We start from the raw sequence: 21102 nt of genomic DNA on the forward strand, positions 1-21102 counted from the left end.
GGCGTTCACGCTGGTCCACACTGCATAACGACCACAGCACTGGATTTTTTGTCATGTGGTTAATGATCTGCTTTCCTTAGAAAGTGGAAAGAGGAAAGAACACAGATAGGGCTTCATTTGTTCTTGGATGGAGAAAATTTTCTTTATCATTTGTTTAGTGGTATAGGAAATCACCCCTCACACAAAATGCATTTTGCTAACATTCTATAAAAATAATGCAGATGTTTGAATACCTTGTGCAAATGATGGCAGACATAGGTTTTAATGAAAAGGAGAAAAATGAACATGATTTTATGATTAACTTGACTGTAAGGACAATTTTGCTAGAAGCCTTCTATTCAAGAAGTATGAAAAGTGATATTTTCCCCCAGAGATATAAGATTCAAATCTTTCTGAAAATGTACAAGGGACTGGATATTTCATTTTATTTTTCCTAGGTGAATTTATAGTTCTTTTTTTTCTAAGAAGTTCATCTGAAATATCAAATATCTTTCTGCTTTCCAGTCTTACTTTGGTCACAGAGGTTGGCTCAGGTTCTTGATTATCTTCAGTTTTTCAGCATTTGCTCCAATGCCAAGCAGTGGCCTTTCTCTTTGGTCTTTAGACCGTTTCAACATCACCTCACTGGATTTCACTCTTCATGTTATCCTCTGTATCTCATGGTCTAATATTAGAGTTGTGTCATCATTTTTCTTATTTTTGACCATCACTATTTTTAATATGTCCCTCAACCTTGTGTTAGATACTCAGTCTCCATCGCAACACTGTCGAGAGGAAGATCCTCATAAGAGGTGATGAGGTCATTAAGGGCATCACCAGAGGAGTGAATTGGGGGGGGGAGTGAGTTCCTAATGAAAGGATAAGCCCCCAACCCTGATCTTTTCTTACCATCACACTTTCCACCATGGAATGATGCATCAAGAAAGTCCTTGCCAGATGTGAACCTTTCAACTTTGAAATCCCTACGCTTCACAATTTTCAGAAACAAATCTCTGTTCTTTATAAATCATCCATGTCAGTTATGGCATCACAAAGTGGACCAAGACAAATGTTTAGAATAAAACAATAGTTCTTCACATTCTCCCTGGTACTTCTCATTCCCTTTGCTTTATTTTTAAATTCCTCTTGAGCGGAAATTCTGTTCTTATTTGTTTATCTCTTTTGTTTTGTCTTTGAGAAACCAGATAGCTGTAGACAAGTGATGGAGTGAAGTTGTATTTATTTTGCCTTAGTACAGAGTATATTTTCATGAGGCAGGAGTCCGCACCAATGACCATGTAACTAATTTAAAACTTTCTACCCAGGATTTGACTGTGTTTTAATGAAGTATGATTATAGTAGTACAGGATCTACAGATAGCGTGGAATGACTTAGGATGGGAGGAAGAATGCTTTTAAGTATCATGGGGCTTAAATGGGTACAATCTATTAATAACATCTGGGGAAGCACCCCACCTCCCCCACCAGCAGCTCTCAGATCTCTGTGCGAAAAGTCAGAGTGCTCCCTGCCATCTTCTTCTGGTAGTCCTTGTCAAATTCTTCATTTTGGGCCACAGTGAAATAGTTCTTCCAGTCACCAGGCATCCCTGAAACAAGGCAAAATCTCAGTGACTGCTGCAGGAGTCCAGGGAGAATTGAGTGTCCACCCAAGTTGTACAGTGGTGCTTCTGGCAAGAATAAGCAATGCAGCAGCAAACACTAATGGAAAAATCAAGTAGACATGAGAATTACAGGGTTTCACTTGGCATCTTAGGAAATATGTCTCAACTACCTTTCTTCATAAAAGGGGAGATGGAGTGGTCCCTGATGCTGCTGGGTAGAGTAGTATAGTTGGCCATTGGGTTTTGCTTCATGACATCAAATGAGGTATGATAGATGATTTTATTCAGAACTTCCTCCGTTACGTCTTTCTCTAGGAACTTCAGTATCTTCTCAGTTTCTCTCTTTGGGTCCTGTATGTAGAACAATTACACAAAACAAATATTTTGGGGTCTTCCATAGGGATGATATTCTGTTTAGATTAACTGCATTTCTAAAGAGATGTGTTAAGGGATTCATTCAAACATATTCAACAAATATTCTCCAGTGTTACTAGTGAAAGGCACTGTACTACCCCAGATGTGCAGCAACAGAAGATTGGGACTATTTCTATCATCAAGGAAATTACCCTGCAAGAAGAAAATTGGGTATAAAATGACCAATTGAGGTTCTGGTGGAGAAGGAATGTGCTTCTTGCACCCAGAGAGAGCACCAGGAGACCTCAAGAGAAGGAGAAATGTCATCTTCTGGAGGAGATCAGGGAAGGTATAGTGAGCAACAGATAGTGTTGGTCAGTATGATAATCAACTCTAGTCTCTGGGATATAAGAATTGGCAGCAAATGGTCTATGAGTTTAATAGAAGATTAATAAAAGGATGAGTAGAAGGAATATCCAATTTACCAAGAAATGAACATGTTTATACCTTGCTTTTTTCTGATTAAAAAAGTTGCAAAAAAGGAGTTATAGCTTTAGATTCAATTTTAGAGAACATCTTAGCATGGTCATAGGTGGTAGTTTTGTAATTCAAGGACATTAATCCAGACTCACAAGGGTTGAATCTGCTATCCACTCATCCACAGTTATCAGTTCACTGTCCTCATGTGTGACACTAATCCTACAGACTAGGCCTCAAGTAGTGATGAGGGCGTAGGAGAGAGAAGGAAGTTGATATCTTGAACAGAACTATGCACACTTGATCATTAAGATTGCACAAATCTTCACAATGATCTCATGAGATAGAGATGGTATGATTTTGTAGGTAAAGAAACATGGCTCCTATGATCAGGACTCAACAAGGTGATCTGGCGAGAAGGCACAGGCTATTTCCAGAGGAAGAAGGATCTTCTGGGAAGTGTGAACAAAAGTCAAGGTAATTCTGAAGACAAAAAATGTGTTTAGAGCTTAGGAGAAAACCTAGCTTGAAAGAGTGCCATGGAGAGGTTCTTCTGTTGGTAAGTCCACATTCCTGTGCCCCCACATCCCAGGAACTGGGAGGACATGATGGGATCATATGCCCCTCACCTCCTTCATGTCCTCATAGAAGAGGTAGAGGATGCGGTGCTGGTCCTTCACATCCCACCATCACTTGACGTGGTCATACCAGGAGCCCCACAGCACTGAGGAGGAGAGAGAATGTCAATATGAAACTCACCAAATGAGCCTGACTTATCAAATAAAAGAGGACAGTTACTAAATACAACCAAAATACAACAATACTGAGCAGAAGGATTCTTATTGCACAAAACAGAAAACTTGTCCTTTGAAAGTATTTTGGAAGATTGTGAAAAATATTCTGAATTCCCCGGGTTATATTTCCCGGGAAACTTAGTTGAACTTAGTTTTCCATAAAACATTGTCTATGGCCAGGGAATAAAAATCTTTTCCTTGCATCACCACCAGTTGTCTAGATCAATAAATATCGTTTCCAGCATGCTGATTTTGAAAAAAAAAAAGGCTTTTATTTTAAAGCGTCTCTAATGACCTGCTCTTTGGGCATCTTTGTGTTCAGTGATGGTGAATGGGACGGAGAGAAGATTGCTGGGTGAACCCTCCTTTACCTCGCGTCTTTGTCTACATTGCCAAGCACTTTGCAAGTTGACCTGCCCAAGCTGTCACCAGAGGCTCCTTTTCCCTCAGAATTACAGGTGGACTTTACCTCAAGAAGCATTGGGAGGCTTTGGCAAGCAGGAGGAAAGAAAGAACAATACATTTATTTCACGGATGCCTCCCAGTTTACTCACTTTGTTGATTGCTCCCTCCACTGAAGGCCTCAGCTCCTGGGAAGGGCACCTCTCCTATCTGCAGGGAACTGTGGCTGCTTCAGGAATTCTTCACTGGTTCTTGCTGATTTCCCCAACTCTGCCCACAGCACTGTGAATAGTCTATTTGCTGACATCTCCTGGGAGACCTCATTCTTGACATCTACTTACTTGCAGGACCTTGACAGAATCAATTCAGCGAAGACTCTTCTTTTCTGATGTCAATAGCTGAGTGAGTGAGAAAATAGGATCCCACAGTTTCCTTCCACTTACCTTTCCCATCTTTGAATGTTTCGATGTATTCCTCCCATGTACCAGGGTCAGGCACCATTGAATTATTTCTTGAGAAATGATAGTAGGACACCAGACAGTCCTTGGCATTTCTGGCTACATAGATAATCTGGAATCATCCAGAAAAGGGAGAGAGAGGCAGAGAGTAAGCAAGATAGAAAATCATCACCATTTAGTGCTGAGGTTGTTGTTTTTAGAAAGCTGTTTTGAGAATCTTGGATGATCCTATTGGAGAAATAGAACGTACATATGTTTTCTACAAAGTGATCATCTCTTCCAGTCTGCCTCGAAATCATTCTGATTTGTGGCTGGTAGTCTTTGTATTACTACTGAGTACCTCTTTTTTAAAAAAAAAAATTCTAGAATTATCCTGGTTTGCACATAAATACTGCACTCATTCAAACTTAACTTGGATTCATCCATTCAGGATGCTCTAACGAAATACCACAGACTGGGTGTCATATAACAACTAGAAAGTTATTTCTCACAATTCTAGAGGTTAGATTGCCTGGTCAGGTCTTGCTTCCTCACAGATGACCATGTTTTATAAGAGTCCTAATCTTAGGACCTAAGGACCTAATCATCTACGAAAGCACCCCCATTCTTAAAACCATTACTTTGAGGGTTAGAATTTCAGTATTTGAACTTGAGGGTCATAACATGTGAAGGAGAGGTTCTCCTTGGATCTTGATAAACAAGAAATCTAAATTATAAAGTGGAAGGAGCTAAAGCAATGAGCTTATCATCCCATTCCTACAAGACAAATCCCAGGCTTATAGATAAATTATCATTGCTACGTTTTTATTCCTGGATAAGATTGAGGCCCTCTAAGGACAGTGCCAACTCTTCCTTTAGTGATGTCTGTGATGCTGATTCTCAAAGAAAAGGCAATGGTATGTCCTGGCAAGGAAAAAGTGACCTCTTGGCTTCTTGTCTTGCTGTCCCCCTCCTGCCCTAGCCACCTTGGCTCCTGTTCCAGCCTCTGCTGCTGTCAGTGGGGTTGGGGAGGAAGAGCACTGTGAGGTTGGGCAGTGTCCCCACAAAGGTCCATATGTAAAGAGTTAGGATTTAGGGCAGAATTACTGGAAGTGCTATGGACTTTCAAGAGACTGAGCCTTGTGAGAGGGAGGTCTTAGGTCATTGGAGGTGTATTCTCACAGGGGATTGTAGGACCCTGTGTCTTCTCTCTCTCTCTCTCTCTCTCTCTCTCTCTTCTCTCTCTCTCTCTCTCTCTCTCTCTCTCTCTCTCTCTCTCTCTCTTGATGTGAAAACTCACTCTGATATGCACTTTTGCCATAAATTGCCCTCACTGGAGGTCTAACTAAGTGGGCTGCCTGGTCTTGTATTTGACCTTCAAGCCAAAATAGTCCTCCTTTTACTTCACAAGTAACTGTGTCAGGTATTTCATTACAGTACTTCAAAGCTAACTGATACAAGCTCAGTATTTTCTTAAGCACTTTTGCCCAGCATATCACTTTATCAACAGAATTTGTGTCCAACACAACTAATACTCAGTTATAGTTTCCTCTTGGTGAATTTCTCTTTCTCTCTCTCTCTCTCTCTCTCTCTCTCTCTCTCTCTCTCTCTCTCTCTCTCTCTCTCTCTCTTACATTCCCAACTGCATTTCACGTATTATTCTCTTAGTCCTGTCATAAATATTTTTCTGGCCCATTTTTTGCTGTTGGATTTCCATCCAATATTCATGAACATAATTAAGAAACCAAAAAAATTGAGGTAACTACAAAGCCATATATCAATATATTTTCTTAGCTATTTCTTAATTTTTATGTTGGCTCTTGCTTTCAAGGCCTGAGTAACTAACAGTATGAGTCTTGGGCTAGATACGGATGTGTAGTCCAATGTTAAATCAATTTCCAAGAGTTTGTTGACCTGTATTAGTTTTGAATTGCTGCTGAAACAACTCACCACAAATTCAGTGCCTTAAAACAATGCAGATTTATTCTTTTATAGATATGGAGGTAAGATTTCACTGGGCTAAAGTCAAGGTGTAAGCAAAGCTGGTTCCTTTTGTTAGCTCTAGGGAAAAATTCATTTCCTTATGTTTGACTTCTGGAGTGTGACTGCATTTTTTGCCTCCTGAAGCCCTCCTGGGTCACTCTTAACTTCTTTATTTGTCACATTTCCTATTTCCTCCTTTGATCAGCTTTCTCCTGTATTATAAAGTTCTTCATGGTGATATCTAGAGCCTAGATAATCCAGGATAATTATACCGTCTTAAGATCCTTAATTTTATCACACCTACAAGGTCCATTTTGAAATAATAACATTCCCAGGTACTGTTTAATAGATGCAGATATCTTTGTGCAATCAGTCTTCACCCTATTATATCATCCTAAAATGAAAACCTTGTACTAAGTTCTCTAAAGTCATTTCCTACTCAACTAATCCACAAATCTTAGTGGATAAAAAAGAGATAATGCCATTGATATTTCTATATTATTTATAAGCCCTGAGTTTACAAAAAGAAGGTAGTATTAGTATGGTGACTAACCAAGGACTAGTTTATCTTCTGACACTAAGCCTACAATATCTGGTAATTATTCTGGTTTTTGAGCAGCAAAATTAGCATGTCATGAATGGAAGTATCTGTGGCAACAAAACAAAAAATTTTCACAAGTCAAAGTATCTTGGGTGTAATCTCAGGAATGGGATAGAATTCCTGAGCATAGTCTTATGGCTGTCTATACTATTTTGTCTTGCCCCCCCCCTTTCCCCCTCACAGGAATGGGAGAGCATTTCTGAATATGAACAGCTGTTCAGTAGTATTGTACTTTAGGGAGAGAGGAGATGGTCAAGATAAAGAATTGGTGAGTCCTAGAAACCCAGAAAACAAAATTGCATGTTGTATATGGACACGGCACCAAGGACAGTGCTATAGCTAAACAAACATAACTCTTAGGGTTTCTAATTGAGTTCATATAGAAAGTGCAAAAGCTTGTGGTTATCTTGGCAGTGAGAAACCTAACATCAACTCACTTTGTTTGCAACTCTTAGGTAATTGGGTTTCCCTAGGATCTTGCCCATAAGGAGATATTCTAGTTCAGTTAATATGAGCATCTGATTCTGCCACGTGATTGTACTTTCTATTGGAAATTTTAATTTGGTATTTGTTTTATATTCCATATTACATTGATTTCAAGTTTCACTGGTGGAGCACATATCAAAAGAAAACACTAATGTAGTCAATGTACACTGCATTTGTAGAATTTGAATTAGGAAGTGTCAAAAATATTTGTAAAGGAAGACATAGAGGCATAATACCATCTGGAAGCTTGCTTCATGAGATATGTTCTTTTTAAGTGTGGGCCAAGTTTTTAGATGCTAACAAAATCAGATTTCTCATCCTGAAAGGAAGAGAAATAGTTTTTGAACACCAAAGTGGACATTATCTAATTGGAACCGCCAGATAATGAACATGAGTATGGACTTCAGATTTTGACAGTGGAGAATATAATTGACAGACTCAGCTGCATCACTCTGAATTTGCCACCATATTCCTTGAAAGGCCACATTTCTGAAAGGCTGCTCTTAGCTAAAGAGAGAGCATGACAGGGCTATCTAGGCGATCAGGGCTCTCTGATGGTTGGCTTTGGTTGGGGAATCTGCATTGCTGTGGCTGCATTTTGCTCAGGGCTTCATTGCGAATGTCCCCAGATCTCCTTACTTGCCCCACCGGATCAGGCCTGCATTGCGATCTGATGGCTCTGCATGCTCCTTTGTCTCCACTTTCTCCCCGCAGGTTTTACCCCAAATAGATATTTGCATATCTAGCTCCCCCGTACCCTGTGCTTGTTGGAGGACCCAAACTAAGATACCAACCTTCCTCAGGAAACACCTACTTTGTTTCATTGACCACTGCCTTGGAAGGTGGCTTAGTTGTCAATCAGAACAATTTCCCAGTATATTTCTAGAAATAGTATTACGAAAGACAGGTGGATCCAGAGTGGAGGGTATGGTATCATGGCCTACAGCCACCATGTTTTAGGTAGTTCTCTGATCAGTTTCCTTTGGCTGTCTTTGCTTGTTTCTACTTAGAGTAGCAAACCTTACTTTTGAATTTTCTCTCCAGAAGGACGGTGGTAGCATCTGAACAGGTAGATGAGTCTTCAGGGTTCTAGGAGAAGGCATCTTATTGGCCAGGTCCAGACCTGGGAAATAAGTTGACATTTCTCATCAGCTACATGGATCCAATAGTGTTTTGTCAAATGTTGGGAACCATATTGACCCCATGACTGGCTCTGTGCCTTAGAGAATGATGTCGTAGACCGTGTTGCTGCCCTTGACCACACAGTCTACCTGTCCATTCTGGTAGAGCACAACACTAATGAGGCACAGCAAAACACGGAGGCAACAGCGCTTCCCCCTCCTGTTGAGCACTGAGGTGCACCTGGGTGGGCAGACAAAGAGGCTTTGGAGGTTTAAGTTTAGGGAGAATAAGACTTAGGGTATTTGGTTCTTTGCACGTCTCTGTTATTGCATGGAAAAGAGCTGCCGATTCCTCTGAGGGGAGGGAGGTTACTGGGGTACCTCAATGGCCCTAGAAGCTCTGTCTAGAGTTTCAGCCTTTCTTTCAGCTTTTACTTCTATAAGCAAGTTCCTGTCATGGGCCAGCACTGAGCACTGTGCAGCAAGATATTTTTAACTGAAATGTGGAGCTTTCTAGTGATCAAGTCATTTTTTCACATCGTTAAATGTGGGAGCCATGATGGGAAGTCATCAGTCGGTGGTGTCGAGGGCACAGAGGTGGAGCTCTGTGAGAAACAGGAGATGAGCAAGGCCAGCAAGACTGAGTAAGGCCTGGACGAAATCATTCCTAGAAAGAGAAAGTCCAATGCTAAGTGCTAAGACACTGAGTGCAGCTGGGATTGGTGAAACACGACGTAAACTTCAGGAGAAGGCTTGCAAGTAAAGCAAAAGTGCCAGCCCTGGAGAACAAACCTTCTGACAAAGAAGCAGATCTATGGAGAAAGGGAGGTATTAGATGAAAATATGGTGGAGAAAGGAAAGAAGGGAGGGAAGGAAGAAAAAGTAAAGACCTCGTGAAAATTAAAAGAAAAGCAACTCTTGACTCTTCTTCTTCCTCTTCCCATCTCTGCCACTATCCACAAAGAAAAGCACACAGAAGAGGCACTACAGATGCAAGAGGGTGCTTTCAAACTAAGGCCTGTCTATAAAATGAACATGAGTGGAAAAGGACCGAGTGTATTAATACCAAATTACTGTAAAAGTCAGAAAAAGAAAACCAAACACTTTCCCAAACCAACTACAAACCTGAAAACATGGTGCCACAACCTGTCAGACTAAATTCAATATTCTGAAACAGAAATTTGGGAATTATATATATTATATATATAATCAGAACTACAAAAAATAAGAGTAGAAATAAAAAAAAAAGATAGACAAGTACAAAAAGATCTGTAGAAATCAAGAAAGACAAGAAAGATATAGGAAAAAACCAAAAGAATACAAGAAACAGATTAAATTATGATGTAGACAATGGAGAAAAGCTTCAAATGCAAACTTAATAGGAGACAGTGAAGGAAAGCAAGAAAATGACACTGACAAAATGAAAGAAGTGAAAAGAAAGTGTCCAAAGCAGAAGACAGGTGAGGAAGTTCCAAACCTGGCATGCATCGAAGTTCCTGAGAAGTAAAAAAAAAAAAAAAAAATAGTGGGATGGAACTAATTTTTAAGTCCATAAGTTGAACAAACTTTCTGGAACAAGGCCTTTAATTCACATCTGAGCCATGGGAAGTGGATTTATAATGATCAATTCTGAAACATACTGAAGTTATCACATCTGAAGATAAGGACCTCTAGAAAACAGATGAAATGATTCATGAAGTTGAGAAAATACAACTAGCGTTGGACTTCTTAGAAATAGCATAAAAAAACAAACAAACAAGGAAAAGGTGCAGTAGCATTTTAAAGAGGCTTTAGGAAAAAACTGTAACCAGCATCTTTTATTAACTGGTTACAGTGCAGCTGCGCTTTAAATACCAAAGAGTTGTAGAATGAATGATTAAGTGTGCAAGAAGTCACTAAATGCAGCACACAGGAGCCCTTCCTTCACTATCTACGAGAATAAGTTTCATTGAACCAAGAAACGACCCAGAACACTTTGTTAAAAGTACTTAAGAGCAATATTTCACATTATGTAGTACTAGATCTAAAATAATGCAAGTGAAGTCCTGGGTAAAATAATGTGTAAATCTCACAGAATACAATGAAGTAGAAATAATGCAACTCAAAATTTGAGTAATTTACCAGCTCTTGTATAAGTAATGAGGGAGTCAGAAGATTCTTTTGAAACCAGCATATCAGATCGTAAAAGATTAGGTAAGAGAAAAAAAAAATCAACATTTTTAGAGGTAGTAGTTTATAGATAGATAAACACTGGCGAAAAGGTAGAAATTTTCCTAATCATAAAAAAATACTACAACAAACAAAACAATAAAAACCCAAACAAAAAGTCCTGCATACACTTTAATAAAAGAAAAGAAAAAAATCATATAAACATAGTAAACATTATTATACATAGTAATTTCAAATGAAATTTTTAAATCTGACATAATTAGAACCAAAATTTTTGAATTTTGAATTTTTGAATTAGAACCAAAATTTTGAAATTTTTGAATCTGACACAATTAGAACCAAACCTATTAGTCATATCAATAACAGTCAGTGCTCTTAAATTTAGAAGTTTTGAGGTTTTTGAAATTGACTCATAAAAGGAAATCTAACTATATGCAGAATAGACCTTTTTCAAACACACTAATAAAGGCCAAAATAAAGGAATGAAAAGAGATAAAACATGCAAATTAAAAATAAAAAGGGATTGTGATGCTATTAGATAAAGCAGGATTCAATTCTCATATGAAATGAAGAAGGAGGAGCTTTATAGTGCTAAAGAACCTATTAAATTTAAATTAAGAAAATGTTATAACAAATATCTGGTATTATTAGGTATTATTATTTATATTTATATTAGTAATAATATATAAATAATAATATGTATTTATTATAGGTATTATTATTTTACAAATAAAAAACATTAGACTTTGAGATGCCAAATAAGTTGTTCATGTTCAAGAATCCCAACCATTATTTCTAGCAGAATTGTTGGATTCCCAAGTCTATGCCTTCTCACTATTGGGTTATCTTCTGTTGCCAAAGCTCCCATTTATTACTATATACTTTATAAAAAACATGTTCTTTATTCTCAACTTGATTACAGACTCTTCAAGAGTGTTGTGTCTTACATTTCTTACTATATTTGGTCTGATGCATGATCTTTTTTGATATTGTTACTATATAAATTTGACTTAATTCTTTGGTAGACAGGTTTTAGATAAAATACATTTGAAGACATTCCCTTCATGAGCTGGCAGCAGAATGACACAGGAACATGGGTTTTCAAAACATGTTAAAAACAACTGACACATGATCAACACAAAATTATATATTCTTACGGGGCACTGTGACAATGTAACATGTATACAACGTGTAATCATCAAGTCAAAGTAATTAGCATCTTCATCTTTTTGAACGTTTATCATTTCTTTGTGCTAGGAAACTTTGGACTCTTCTAGTTCATTATGAGATACATAATGAAATTATTGTGAACTATAGATGACCTACTGTGCTGTATGGAAGGCTGAAACTCTTTCCTCCCTTTTAACTGTATTTTGATGCTCATTATTCAATTTCTGTCTGGTCCCCCTTCCTAACCTCTAGTGACTTGTAGTCTACAATTTCTATAAAATTAACTGTTAAGTCCCACAGATGAGCAAGAACATGCAGTATTTTTCTTTCTGTGTCTGGCTTATCTCTCTGAACATAATGTTCTTTAGTCACATTCACACTGGGACAAATGACAGAATTTCACTCCTTTATGGCTGAATAATATTTCAGAATCTATATACCAAAAAAATACGGCTCCAAGGGTGCTATGGCTCCTCAATCCTGCTATGTTAGCTTTCCATCACAAAAACAGAGACTTCAGATAATCAACTTATAAAGAGGAAAGATCTGTTTCCATTCACAGTTCTAGAGGTTCCAGTCCAGGACCATTCGGCCCTTTTGCTTTGGGCCTATGGTGGGGCAGCACCTCATGGTGACAGTGTTGGGTACAACAAAACAACTCACCTCATGGACAGGAAGGGCAAGACAGAGAGCAAGGGCCCAGGCCCCTCTCTTTCCAGGGCACACCCAGTGCTCTAGACCCCTCCCGCTCATGTCCTGCCTACCCAAGGGACTGTACCTCTGTCAGCTCCACATGGGGGTTAAGCCTTCACTGTGTGGAACTGGGGAGACATTTAGGATCCAAACTATCTAAGATCCATCTGCCTCCTCTACACTAAGACGCTCCAGCCTAAGGAAGGAATGTGGACCTGATGCTGCCAAATCGTACATCATAGAAAAGGAATTTGAAAGTCTTTTTCCCTAGTTGTCTGACTTAGATTATCTTCAGATTCCTTCTCAGTTTCATGTGGAAATACTTTCCAAGAGGCCTATGGGAAAATGCTTTCCTTAGGTGAAGACTGACCCTGTCTGGTGGTGACCACCTCTCAGGTCCCAGCTGGGCACACTTACCTGAGTTGAGAGGTGGAGGTAAAGACCACTCTAGGAAAGGGTGCTGGTCAAAGGTGTTGGCCCTCTGGCACTTTTGCACATCTCCATCATTTTGGATCATGTCCACAATCTCCTGTGTCCAGGTTGTACCTAAAAGCATCGATTATTCTCAATTCCATTCACCATGGCACAGTTTGATCCATTTTTCCTTGATTATTCAGTTAAATTTGCTTTTTCTGAACATGGAACAGGATCATCTCATGTGTCATCTTCTCTCTGTGCCAACCAAAGTGGGTGGGGTCCTCCGCTGAGCACTGGTGCCCCTCCATTCTCATGGTCACGACCTGCTCATAGATGTGCTTCGTTGCAACACCTGTTCTCTGTATCCTTAGTATTTAGAATAGAAATTGGCAGGTAATAGACCTGGATTGGTTGTATAAATATTGAATCAAATGTAATGAGACGTAAAGATGAATTAACTAATGTCCCTCCTTTAACAAGCTTATTATGTTTTTTTTTTTTTTTTTGGAGGAGATATGGCAGAGACTACTTATTATCTAGCTACTATTCATTTTTTTTCTTTCAAATTAAGAGATCCTCAAATATTAGCTGGACTTATAACTATTTATGTAAAAAGCTGCATTTTCAATCTTTCTTGCAATTACATGTGGCCAGGGCACTAAATTCTGGGAAGCAGTTTTTAAAGGAAGGTACAGAAACTAACTCCTTATTTCTGACCTCTTTGATGGTATTTTGGAATGATGATTGGACCTCCAGCAATTTATAAAGGACCATAGAAGCAAAAGCCACATCTTAAGGTGGTGGAGTAGGAAGTTAGAAGGAGTCAGGTTTGCTGATGATGGGTGCAGCCACTGTTTCAGTATTGGACTACCAATATAAGGACAACTTTTCTTTTGTGTTATTTTGAGTTTTCTGATACTTGTAGTCAACCTGAATTCTAAATGATAGAGAAGAGGGATATTAATGGACATATGGTAGGCAAAAGGTAAACTATGGGAGGGAGGCTGACTTACTGCAGTGGGGGTCAGTAGGTCTAATTGAGGAGAAAGGTACAAGGCCTGTAATGAAGACTCAAAGCAGGAATGGAGTGTGCATCTCCATTAAGGAGGCAGGGCAAACCAGTAGAGGAAACTTCAAGAGCTAAGAGAGAGGTGGGCATATTCTCCAAGCTGGGAAGTGTAAGAAAGGCTCACAGGAGGTTGAGAGGTATTGAGAAGTGGGGAATAGAGAGAAAGAGTGTCAGGACCATGATATACAGGACAATATGGTTTACTGATATAGAAGACCATGATATAGAGGACAATATGGTTGAATGCATAATTTCCAAGGTGAGTTGAAACAAAATTTCTTCCTGAGGAACAATACAGGATGAAGTTCAGAACTAGGCAAGAGAAGTGTCCAAAGCAAATTAGTCAGGAAAGCAAAGTCTTGAGAAACTGAAAGCCCCTAACCTAGTTTACTAAATAAGATCTGGTGAGGTTGGGTGCTTCAAAACCTATGAGGAAAGAAGCATCTTCCAAATATCTTCAGTGAATGCACACTTTCTTGCAATCTTTCTGGTTATGAATATCTAATATTTTTCTTATTGAGTCAAGTGGTCCCTGAGAAACTTTTTTCCAAACTGGTTACAGCTTATAGTTCTTTGCTTCACTTGGTCACACTGTGTGGAATTAGAAATATAGAAAATGCAGATCATCCGTCACTTCATCACAGTCTTTCCTGGTGGCCATGTTTCCTATTTGTCTACTCTGCACAACCCTGAGATATCCTTTGCCTTTTTACCCCCCACATAATCCACTTCATTTTATAAGAGGCTGGTAGACATCATCTCCACTTTCCCAGATGCATTCCACCATACTCACGTAGGTTTTAGACACAGTTATTTTAGCCCAGTATCGACTGGGCTGAAAGCATTCATTTTATTGTCAATTTCTCCCTAGGAGGAACATCTCAGAAATAGGGGCTACTGTTCGTTTCAGGAGAGCTTAACAGAGAAGAAGGAGCTCCTGGACAGCCAAGATTAACTGGAAGAACTTCCACACTATTTCTTAGATTCTGTGCTCTTACGTTATTTTGTAATTTATTTTCATTCCTTTGCAATTCTGGCCACCTCTTTCTTTACCAAGGACCTAAATAAGTGGGAGGATCTTGCATTTGCATTCATGAATAAGTCTTGGTTTCACTTTTTCCAGGAACCAGTCCTGGAGAAACACTGTATTCTTTAAAATCAGGAGTCCCACTTTCAATATCACTGCTTTGCTAAGGCTGATGCCACCTGCTGCTATTTCTGCACACCCACCTGCCTTCGAGTAGGTTGCAATGAGGAGATCATCAGATTTGGCTTGGAAATTCCAGATTTTGTCCCAGTTATCACTTATCAGCTTGGTCATGAGGATTCCATTGATTTCTGTGGTTTCTGGTTGTAGGTATTTTTCCTCCAGGTGGAGATCTTTGATTTCCTCCAAGGACATTTTAGTATGTGGACTCGACAGTGCTTAAAAGAAAGGTATACTTTTGTCATTTCCAATACTTAGAACAGTCACTACTTAATTTTTTTTTCTTTGGAGAGAGTCAGGAGAGGTGCGTGATAGGAGATTATTATTGCTTTTAATATTTATTTATGTAGGAAAAGTCAAAACCATGGAAGCCTGGAGCATTTTGAAAAGCTTTATTTCAGGGTGTAATAATGATAAAGATGCAAATGCATCTCCAATGGAGATGAACATGGGGAAGGAAAACAGATCTGGGAAATTGTCTCCCTTGGGTCGGCACTTCAGAGCCTACCTGTCTGCGGCCCCAGTGACCAGCAGAGATATGAAGAGCCCATGGCAAAGGGCTCTGGTCAGGTTTTAACACAAAGAAGCCAGAATGGAATCAGAATATCGGTTGACTGGCTTTGAAGCATGCTGGAAGAGGGTGAATAGACTACGTTTGATCTGAGTAGCTGTAGAGCTTGGGGAAGTTACTTACACTCCTCTTGGGGTTCCTCATTAGACAATGACTATCAACAGACTCCACCATGACAGAGTGAATGACAGAAATCCCCTTGGATTTCTACAATCACAGATTATGCAGTGAGTCTTCAAATTTTGACTGAAGAGTAATAAGCCAGGTAAGCATATAACCTCTATTTGCTAGGGGAAGTAACCCTGATTTGCTTCTTCAAAAGAATCAATATCATGTAGCAACATACAATAAAAGAAGACAAAAGGGCTTGGGCAGAGGAGACAGTTATAAGTTAGAAAAAAATAAAGTGAGCTACATAAATGCAATTCAAAAAACTTAACTGGAATCTAAAATGGGAAAAAAAAGTTTTAGAAGGTATTGGGGGAAATAGGACATAAACTGTATGTTTAGTGTTAGGATGAGAGAGAAAAATAGCCTGACCCTCAGAGGTATCAGCTCAAGTATACAGAGCTGCAGTGCCACAGTGCCCCCAACATCCCTTTAGATGGTTCAGTAAAATAGTGTGCATTCATGTTTGCTTACTTGTACAAATACACACAGATGCACATAAATATGAGAAGGGAAGGGAGAACAGAAGTGGAGAACATGAAGGAATATCTAGAAGCGAATCTGGGAGAAGGTTCCCAAGTATTCTTCATACTCTCCCTGCCAATCTAAAGGAAAAGATATGAGGAAAAACAAAGTCCCATTTACTGTCAGAGTACTGTGTGATGTGAGCTACCTATGCACGGGAGAGGCAGCTTATAGTTTCAAATTTTTCAGTAGAATGTTCCTCCCTCTTTACAAAGTCAACACCAACACAGTGGGGGATTGTGTGCCACCCTTTTCCCAAGGTAGGTTTTTCACTGGATTTGGTCCCTTAGCAAGCTCTGCATGTTCTGGGCTCTTGGGGTTTGGTTCCTGGCCCCCAGTCCCTCTGGCTGTCTGAATGAGAACCCTCCTATTCCCTAGGAACTTTTACTTCCTTGTCATTTCTCTGGGTTTCCTTTACAGTTTTGCCAGCTCAGCAATGCTTTAAAGAATATGTATTTTTAGAAAAGTATTTTACCTAGCTTTTTAAAAAGATTTCTGAGCCAGGCATGTGTGTGCCTGCACAGGTGTGTGCCTGTAATTCCAGTGGCTCAGGAGGCTGAGGCAGGAGGATCACAAGTTCAAAGCCAGCCTCAGCAACAGGGCACTAAGTAACTGAGTGAGAGCCTGTCTCTGAATAAAATACAAAATAGAACTGGGGTTGTGGTTCTGTGATTCAGTAGGTCAGTGCCCCCAAGTTCAGTTTCTACTAAAAAAAAAAATCCATAGCTGTATCTACTCTTACATGCACTTGTTTTTTTTTTTTTTTGGTTATGTCTAATGTACATTTTAAAACATTGATGGCTATCTATCTGTGCTCCAATTGCCTGAAGGTTTAGAAAGCCTCAATATGCGGTTTTCCTTTCTACTTTTGAGTGGGCTTGATTTTGGATGGCGAGTTCATTTTCTGTGGGGCCACATGTCAGAATGCTGTATGGCCTGGCTCAGGGCTTGTCTCTACTAGACCAGGTGGCTCAGGGATCCTTCTAATTTCTGATTTGTTTCTGTGTTAATTGATTGTCTTGGGGGTTGCTGGGTCTAGCTAGTGAGCTTAATGATTTGAATCTGTTGCACAGACTCAGGCTCACATATTCTGAGCACAGAATGACAGTTGAGCATTTTTACTTTTCTCCTATGGTGGGGGGGCGGGCAGTTTTCTCTAGAGCCCTTTCTGGAATTCACATTTGTATTAGACTGTTCATCACACTCTGCTCATCACAAGCTCCTCATCTTCTGAGCATTAAACACCAGCCCCATCCAGTGGGGCAGCCACCCCAGCTATGCTGTGCCTGGATGTTGGAGTCTTTTTTTCTGGGCACATGGGAATTTCCTTTTATCCCTGTACACTCAACTCCACATCTCAAAGAATGTTTTTTGTATGTATTTAAAATTTCTTAGTGTTTGTCTTTGGAGGGTTTTTCAAACAGTCTCGTCTTGCCATATATATATATATAAAATTTTATATATATGAAATTTTATTATGAAAGAATATCTTGTAAGAAATATATATATAATCACTTTTTTTATTTATTCTAATTTGTTTTGTATGACAGCAGAATGCATTACAATTCATATTGCACACATAGAGCACAGTTTTTCATATCTCTGGTTATACACAAAGTACAGTCACACCATTCATGTCTTCATACATGTATTAGAGTAATGATATCCATCTCATTCCACCATCTTTCCTACCCCCGTGTCCCCTCCCTTCCTCTCCCACCCCTTTGCCCTGTCTAGAGTTCCTCTAATCATCCCATGCCCCCTCCCACCTTATGATGAATCAGCCTCCTTATATCAGAGAAAACATTTAGCATTTGTTTTTGGGGGGATTGGCTTACTTCACTTAGCATGATATTCTCCAACTCCATACATTTACCTGCAAATGCCATGATTTTATTTTCTTTTAGTGCAGAATAATAGTCCATTGTGTATATATGCCTGTTTTTAAAATCAGACCTGGAAGTTCCTTAATCTGTTATTTTTGGCTTAAGGGAAAAATAACAAAAAACAAACTTTTAATCTGTGAACTGGCAGAAAGGATCTATCTTCTTGCCATAAATGGTTCAAAGTTCTTAGACTGAGTAAAAACATAAATTGTGTGTACCTAAAATATAAATTCTTAAATGTGCATCTAAACACATTAAGTTTAGTAAACATAATTTCAATAACATAGGAAAACAGTGATACTTAGTAAACTTGGCCACAGAAATTTATAAACAAACTAGTTTCTGCTTTTCAATTCCAGGAACCCTATCTGTGTAACATGTTCCTTCTGGGGCTGGTCTGATGCCAGTGCAGAGTGGGCACCTGGTTTCTGTCATTGCTAAGTGACTTGGAGCTTTCCACCCATCAGATGGGAAGGCATCTTTGACTTCTTGAGTTACAGCTTGCTTCCTGCCCAGCCCCAGAGGGCTACACATGATCATGACTGCAGATGCAGCTCTGGTCTGCAGACTTCCCTGTGGGAAGATGAAATTGGCACATGGAAAGCTCTTTTGCACTGGGAAGGAGAGGGTTTCACCCTGGGCTGCCTGGGAGTTTCAGGCCCCCTGGACCCAGCCTCTGTCACACCTGAGACGTGGAGGCCTGAGTGAGACAGTACTCTCTTAGGGAACAAGAGTGCTTTCTGCAGCAGCCTGGTCTAGGTCACTGCCTGGGGATGTGGATGTGCCCCACTGGATCAGGGATGTACTTGGTCCACATTCCATATGCTCACTGTGTCCTTGTGGATTTTTTCTGTGCTCCAAGGCAGGGTGATGGGCACAGAAGTCAACACTGTGAGTGGCCTTGGTGGAATAATCTCCAGGAGGTCCCTGGGGCCTGGGCCCTTCATACACCTCACAAATTCACCTGAGGGATGGGTCTCAGCTTTGAGGTTCCCATTTCAGGGGAGCCTAGAGAGTGCTAGGAGGTCTCAGGATATTCCACAGAGTTGATACTGCGAGGTGACAAAGATACTGTCTTCATCAACCAGGTCCATGCCTAAGTGCCTCTAGGGGCTTTTAGTTCCATGTTAATCTGTCACTGGTGTGAAAGGTATTTCAGGCACCCTCTGAGCCTTGTGCATCTGAGACCTTGAGAGTTCCCAAAGAGCCTCCTTCTGCCTCCTGTGGCCTTGGAGTAGCATGATGACTGGATTCCTAGCTCTAGCACTGCCTGCTGACCACTGGGTAAGAGCTCTGTGAGACCTGTGAAGCCAGACTGTCAGATCAAGGTGTCTGTGGCTGTGTGGTCCAGGTTCCTTCTGAGGATGTAGGTGAAGAGGAAGGAACCCTCTCTCTAGCTAGAGGAAAGGAAGGAGGATCAGCCCTTGGTTACCAGTCTCTGTGGAATGATCTCCAGGAGGTCCTGGGTGAGCAGACTCTGCACACTGCTTACCTGGGCTCCTTAATCTGCTGTCTGTCTGTGCTCCTGTTCTTTTCAGTAGGATTTGTATGAACAGGCAGTGCAAGTTGGCTAGAGAACCCTGATACCCTTGTTTTGTGAACTCCACTGAAGAGATCCTGGCCTAATCTTAAAGCAGACACATTTTAATGGGGAGGCCAGCTTCCTCCATGAGGGTAGGCCAGCGTGTCTCTCTTCTACGGGGAGGGCAAGGGCCTGGCAGTGATTTGCTCAGAAAGCACTTAACTTAACCCTTGAAGAAAGACTTAGTTATGAATCTAATAATTCCACCACAGAACAATGGAAAGAGGCCTTGGGAAATGTTGTATAAGAGGCAGAAATTTTTTTTTCCTCTTTTATAGACAAAATAAAATATTTTTCTCTTCTGTATTTCCTCTCGGAGGAAAGCTATTCTGGTCATTCACTAGGAGGAGGTTCAGCCAGTACTCACCAGACTCCAGGTGGGGGTTCTCAAGACCTAGACCTTTGCTTTCTGCTTGTTGACTCTCCTCTCTGTTCTCTTGAAGCTTTTCCTCCAGGGTAGCTCATGAGTTCCGAAGCCCCAACAAGCCACCAGCACAGGAGGGCCTGCTGAGCAGTTCTTGCATTAATCCTGTCCCTTCCTTCCTTAGATATAGGACCTGCTTAAGGTGTCCTAGGGATCAGGCTACACAACTGCAGTGCTGAACAATGGAAGGAGGAGGTGAACGAAGGAACAGATGGAAACCCTGGTTGTGAGCTCCACCAGACTTCTGAAAGCACAGCCTGGCCTGGGTTCCAAACTCCTCTGACCTAAGGCTGCTTTTTCCTGGTACTGGCAAACCACTTTGATTTACAAGTTTGAGATTATTAGCAGTACTAATTATGTGGCATGTGCTGCATCATTTTTCCTTCTGCACTTGTTGGGTACATCAATAAATGATTAGGAACTTTTTCCCAATGAACCCTGATGTGTCCACAGAATACATCCATCATAGAGTCATTCCAATTGATAAGAATTGGGTAGAAGATAAAACCTGTTTGCTATCCCTGGTTTGTGATGTGCATGATATACTTGGAAGAATGAAAGCCAATGGCTAAAGATGCAGTGAAACACTTAATGTCTTTCTTTATTTCATTTTCCCACTTATTGAAAATTTCAAACTAGGCATTTTATCTGATTTTTCTTATTTAACTTAATTACCTGGGTGTCTTATATAAATCTCTTACTATAAAATACCCTTAGAGACACACTGCATGGTAATCTTACACATTTGCTAAACTGTTGTTGCTATTTTATTAAGGTATAGTTACATCTTTCCTAGTGTTGTTTTATATGTTTTTGTTGTTGTTATACATGCAGTTTAAACTGCATTTAAAATTTTAAATTTGATTTGTGGGGCTCTACAAGTTCATTTTGTTTATGTTAATTACCAAGCAAGAAATTTGCAGATCCCAAATGAAATAAGCCAAATGATTATTCCCTAAAACTCAT

At 40.0% G+C, this 21102-nt stretch overlaps 1 protein-coding gene across 1 annotated transcript; it reads right to left on the minus strand.

The window, feature by feature from the left end:
• Positions 1 to 895: 895 nt before the first annotated feature.
• LOC144374633 (sulfotransferase 1C1-like) lies at positions 896 to 15175 on the minus strand. Its single transcript, XM_078037400.1, is given in 7 exon segments — positions 896 to 1585; positions 1771 to 1951; positions 3061 to 3155; positions 4071 to 4197; positions 8160 to 8257; positions 12705 to 12833; positions 15004 to 15175. Coding segments are annotated over 7 exon segments (915 nt in total). The 3' UTR covers positions 896 to 1472.
• Positions 15176 to 21102: the final 5927 nt, after the last annotated feature.

This window comes from Ictidomys tridecemlineatus, unplaced genomic scaffold (genome assembly GCF_052094955.1).
Source record: "Ictidomys tridecemlineatus isolate mIctTri1 unplaced genomic scaffold, mIctTri1.hap1 Scaffold_78, whole genome shotgun sequence".
NCBI classification, from domain to species: Eukaryota; Metazoa; Chordata; class Mammalia; order Rodentia; family Sciuridae; genus Ictidomys; species Ictidomys tridecemlineatus.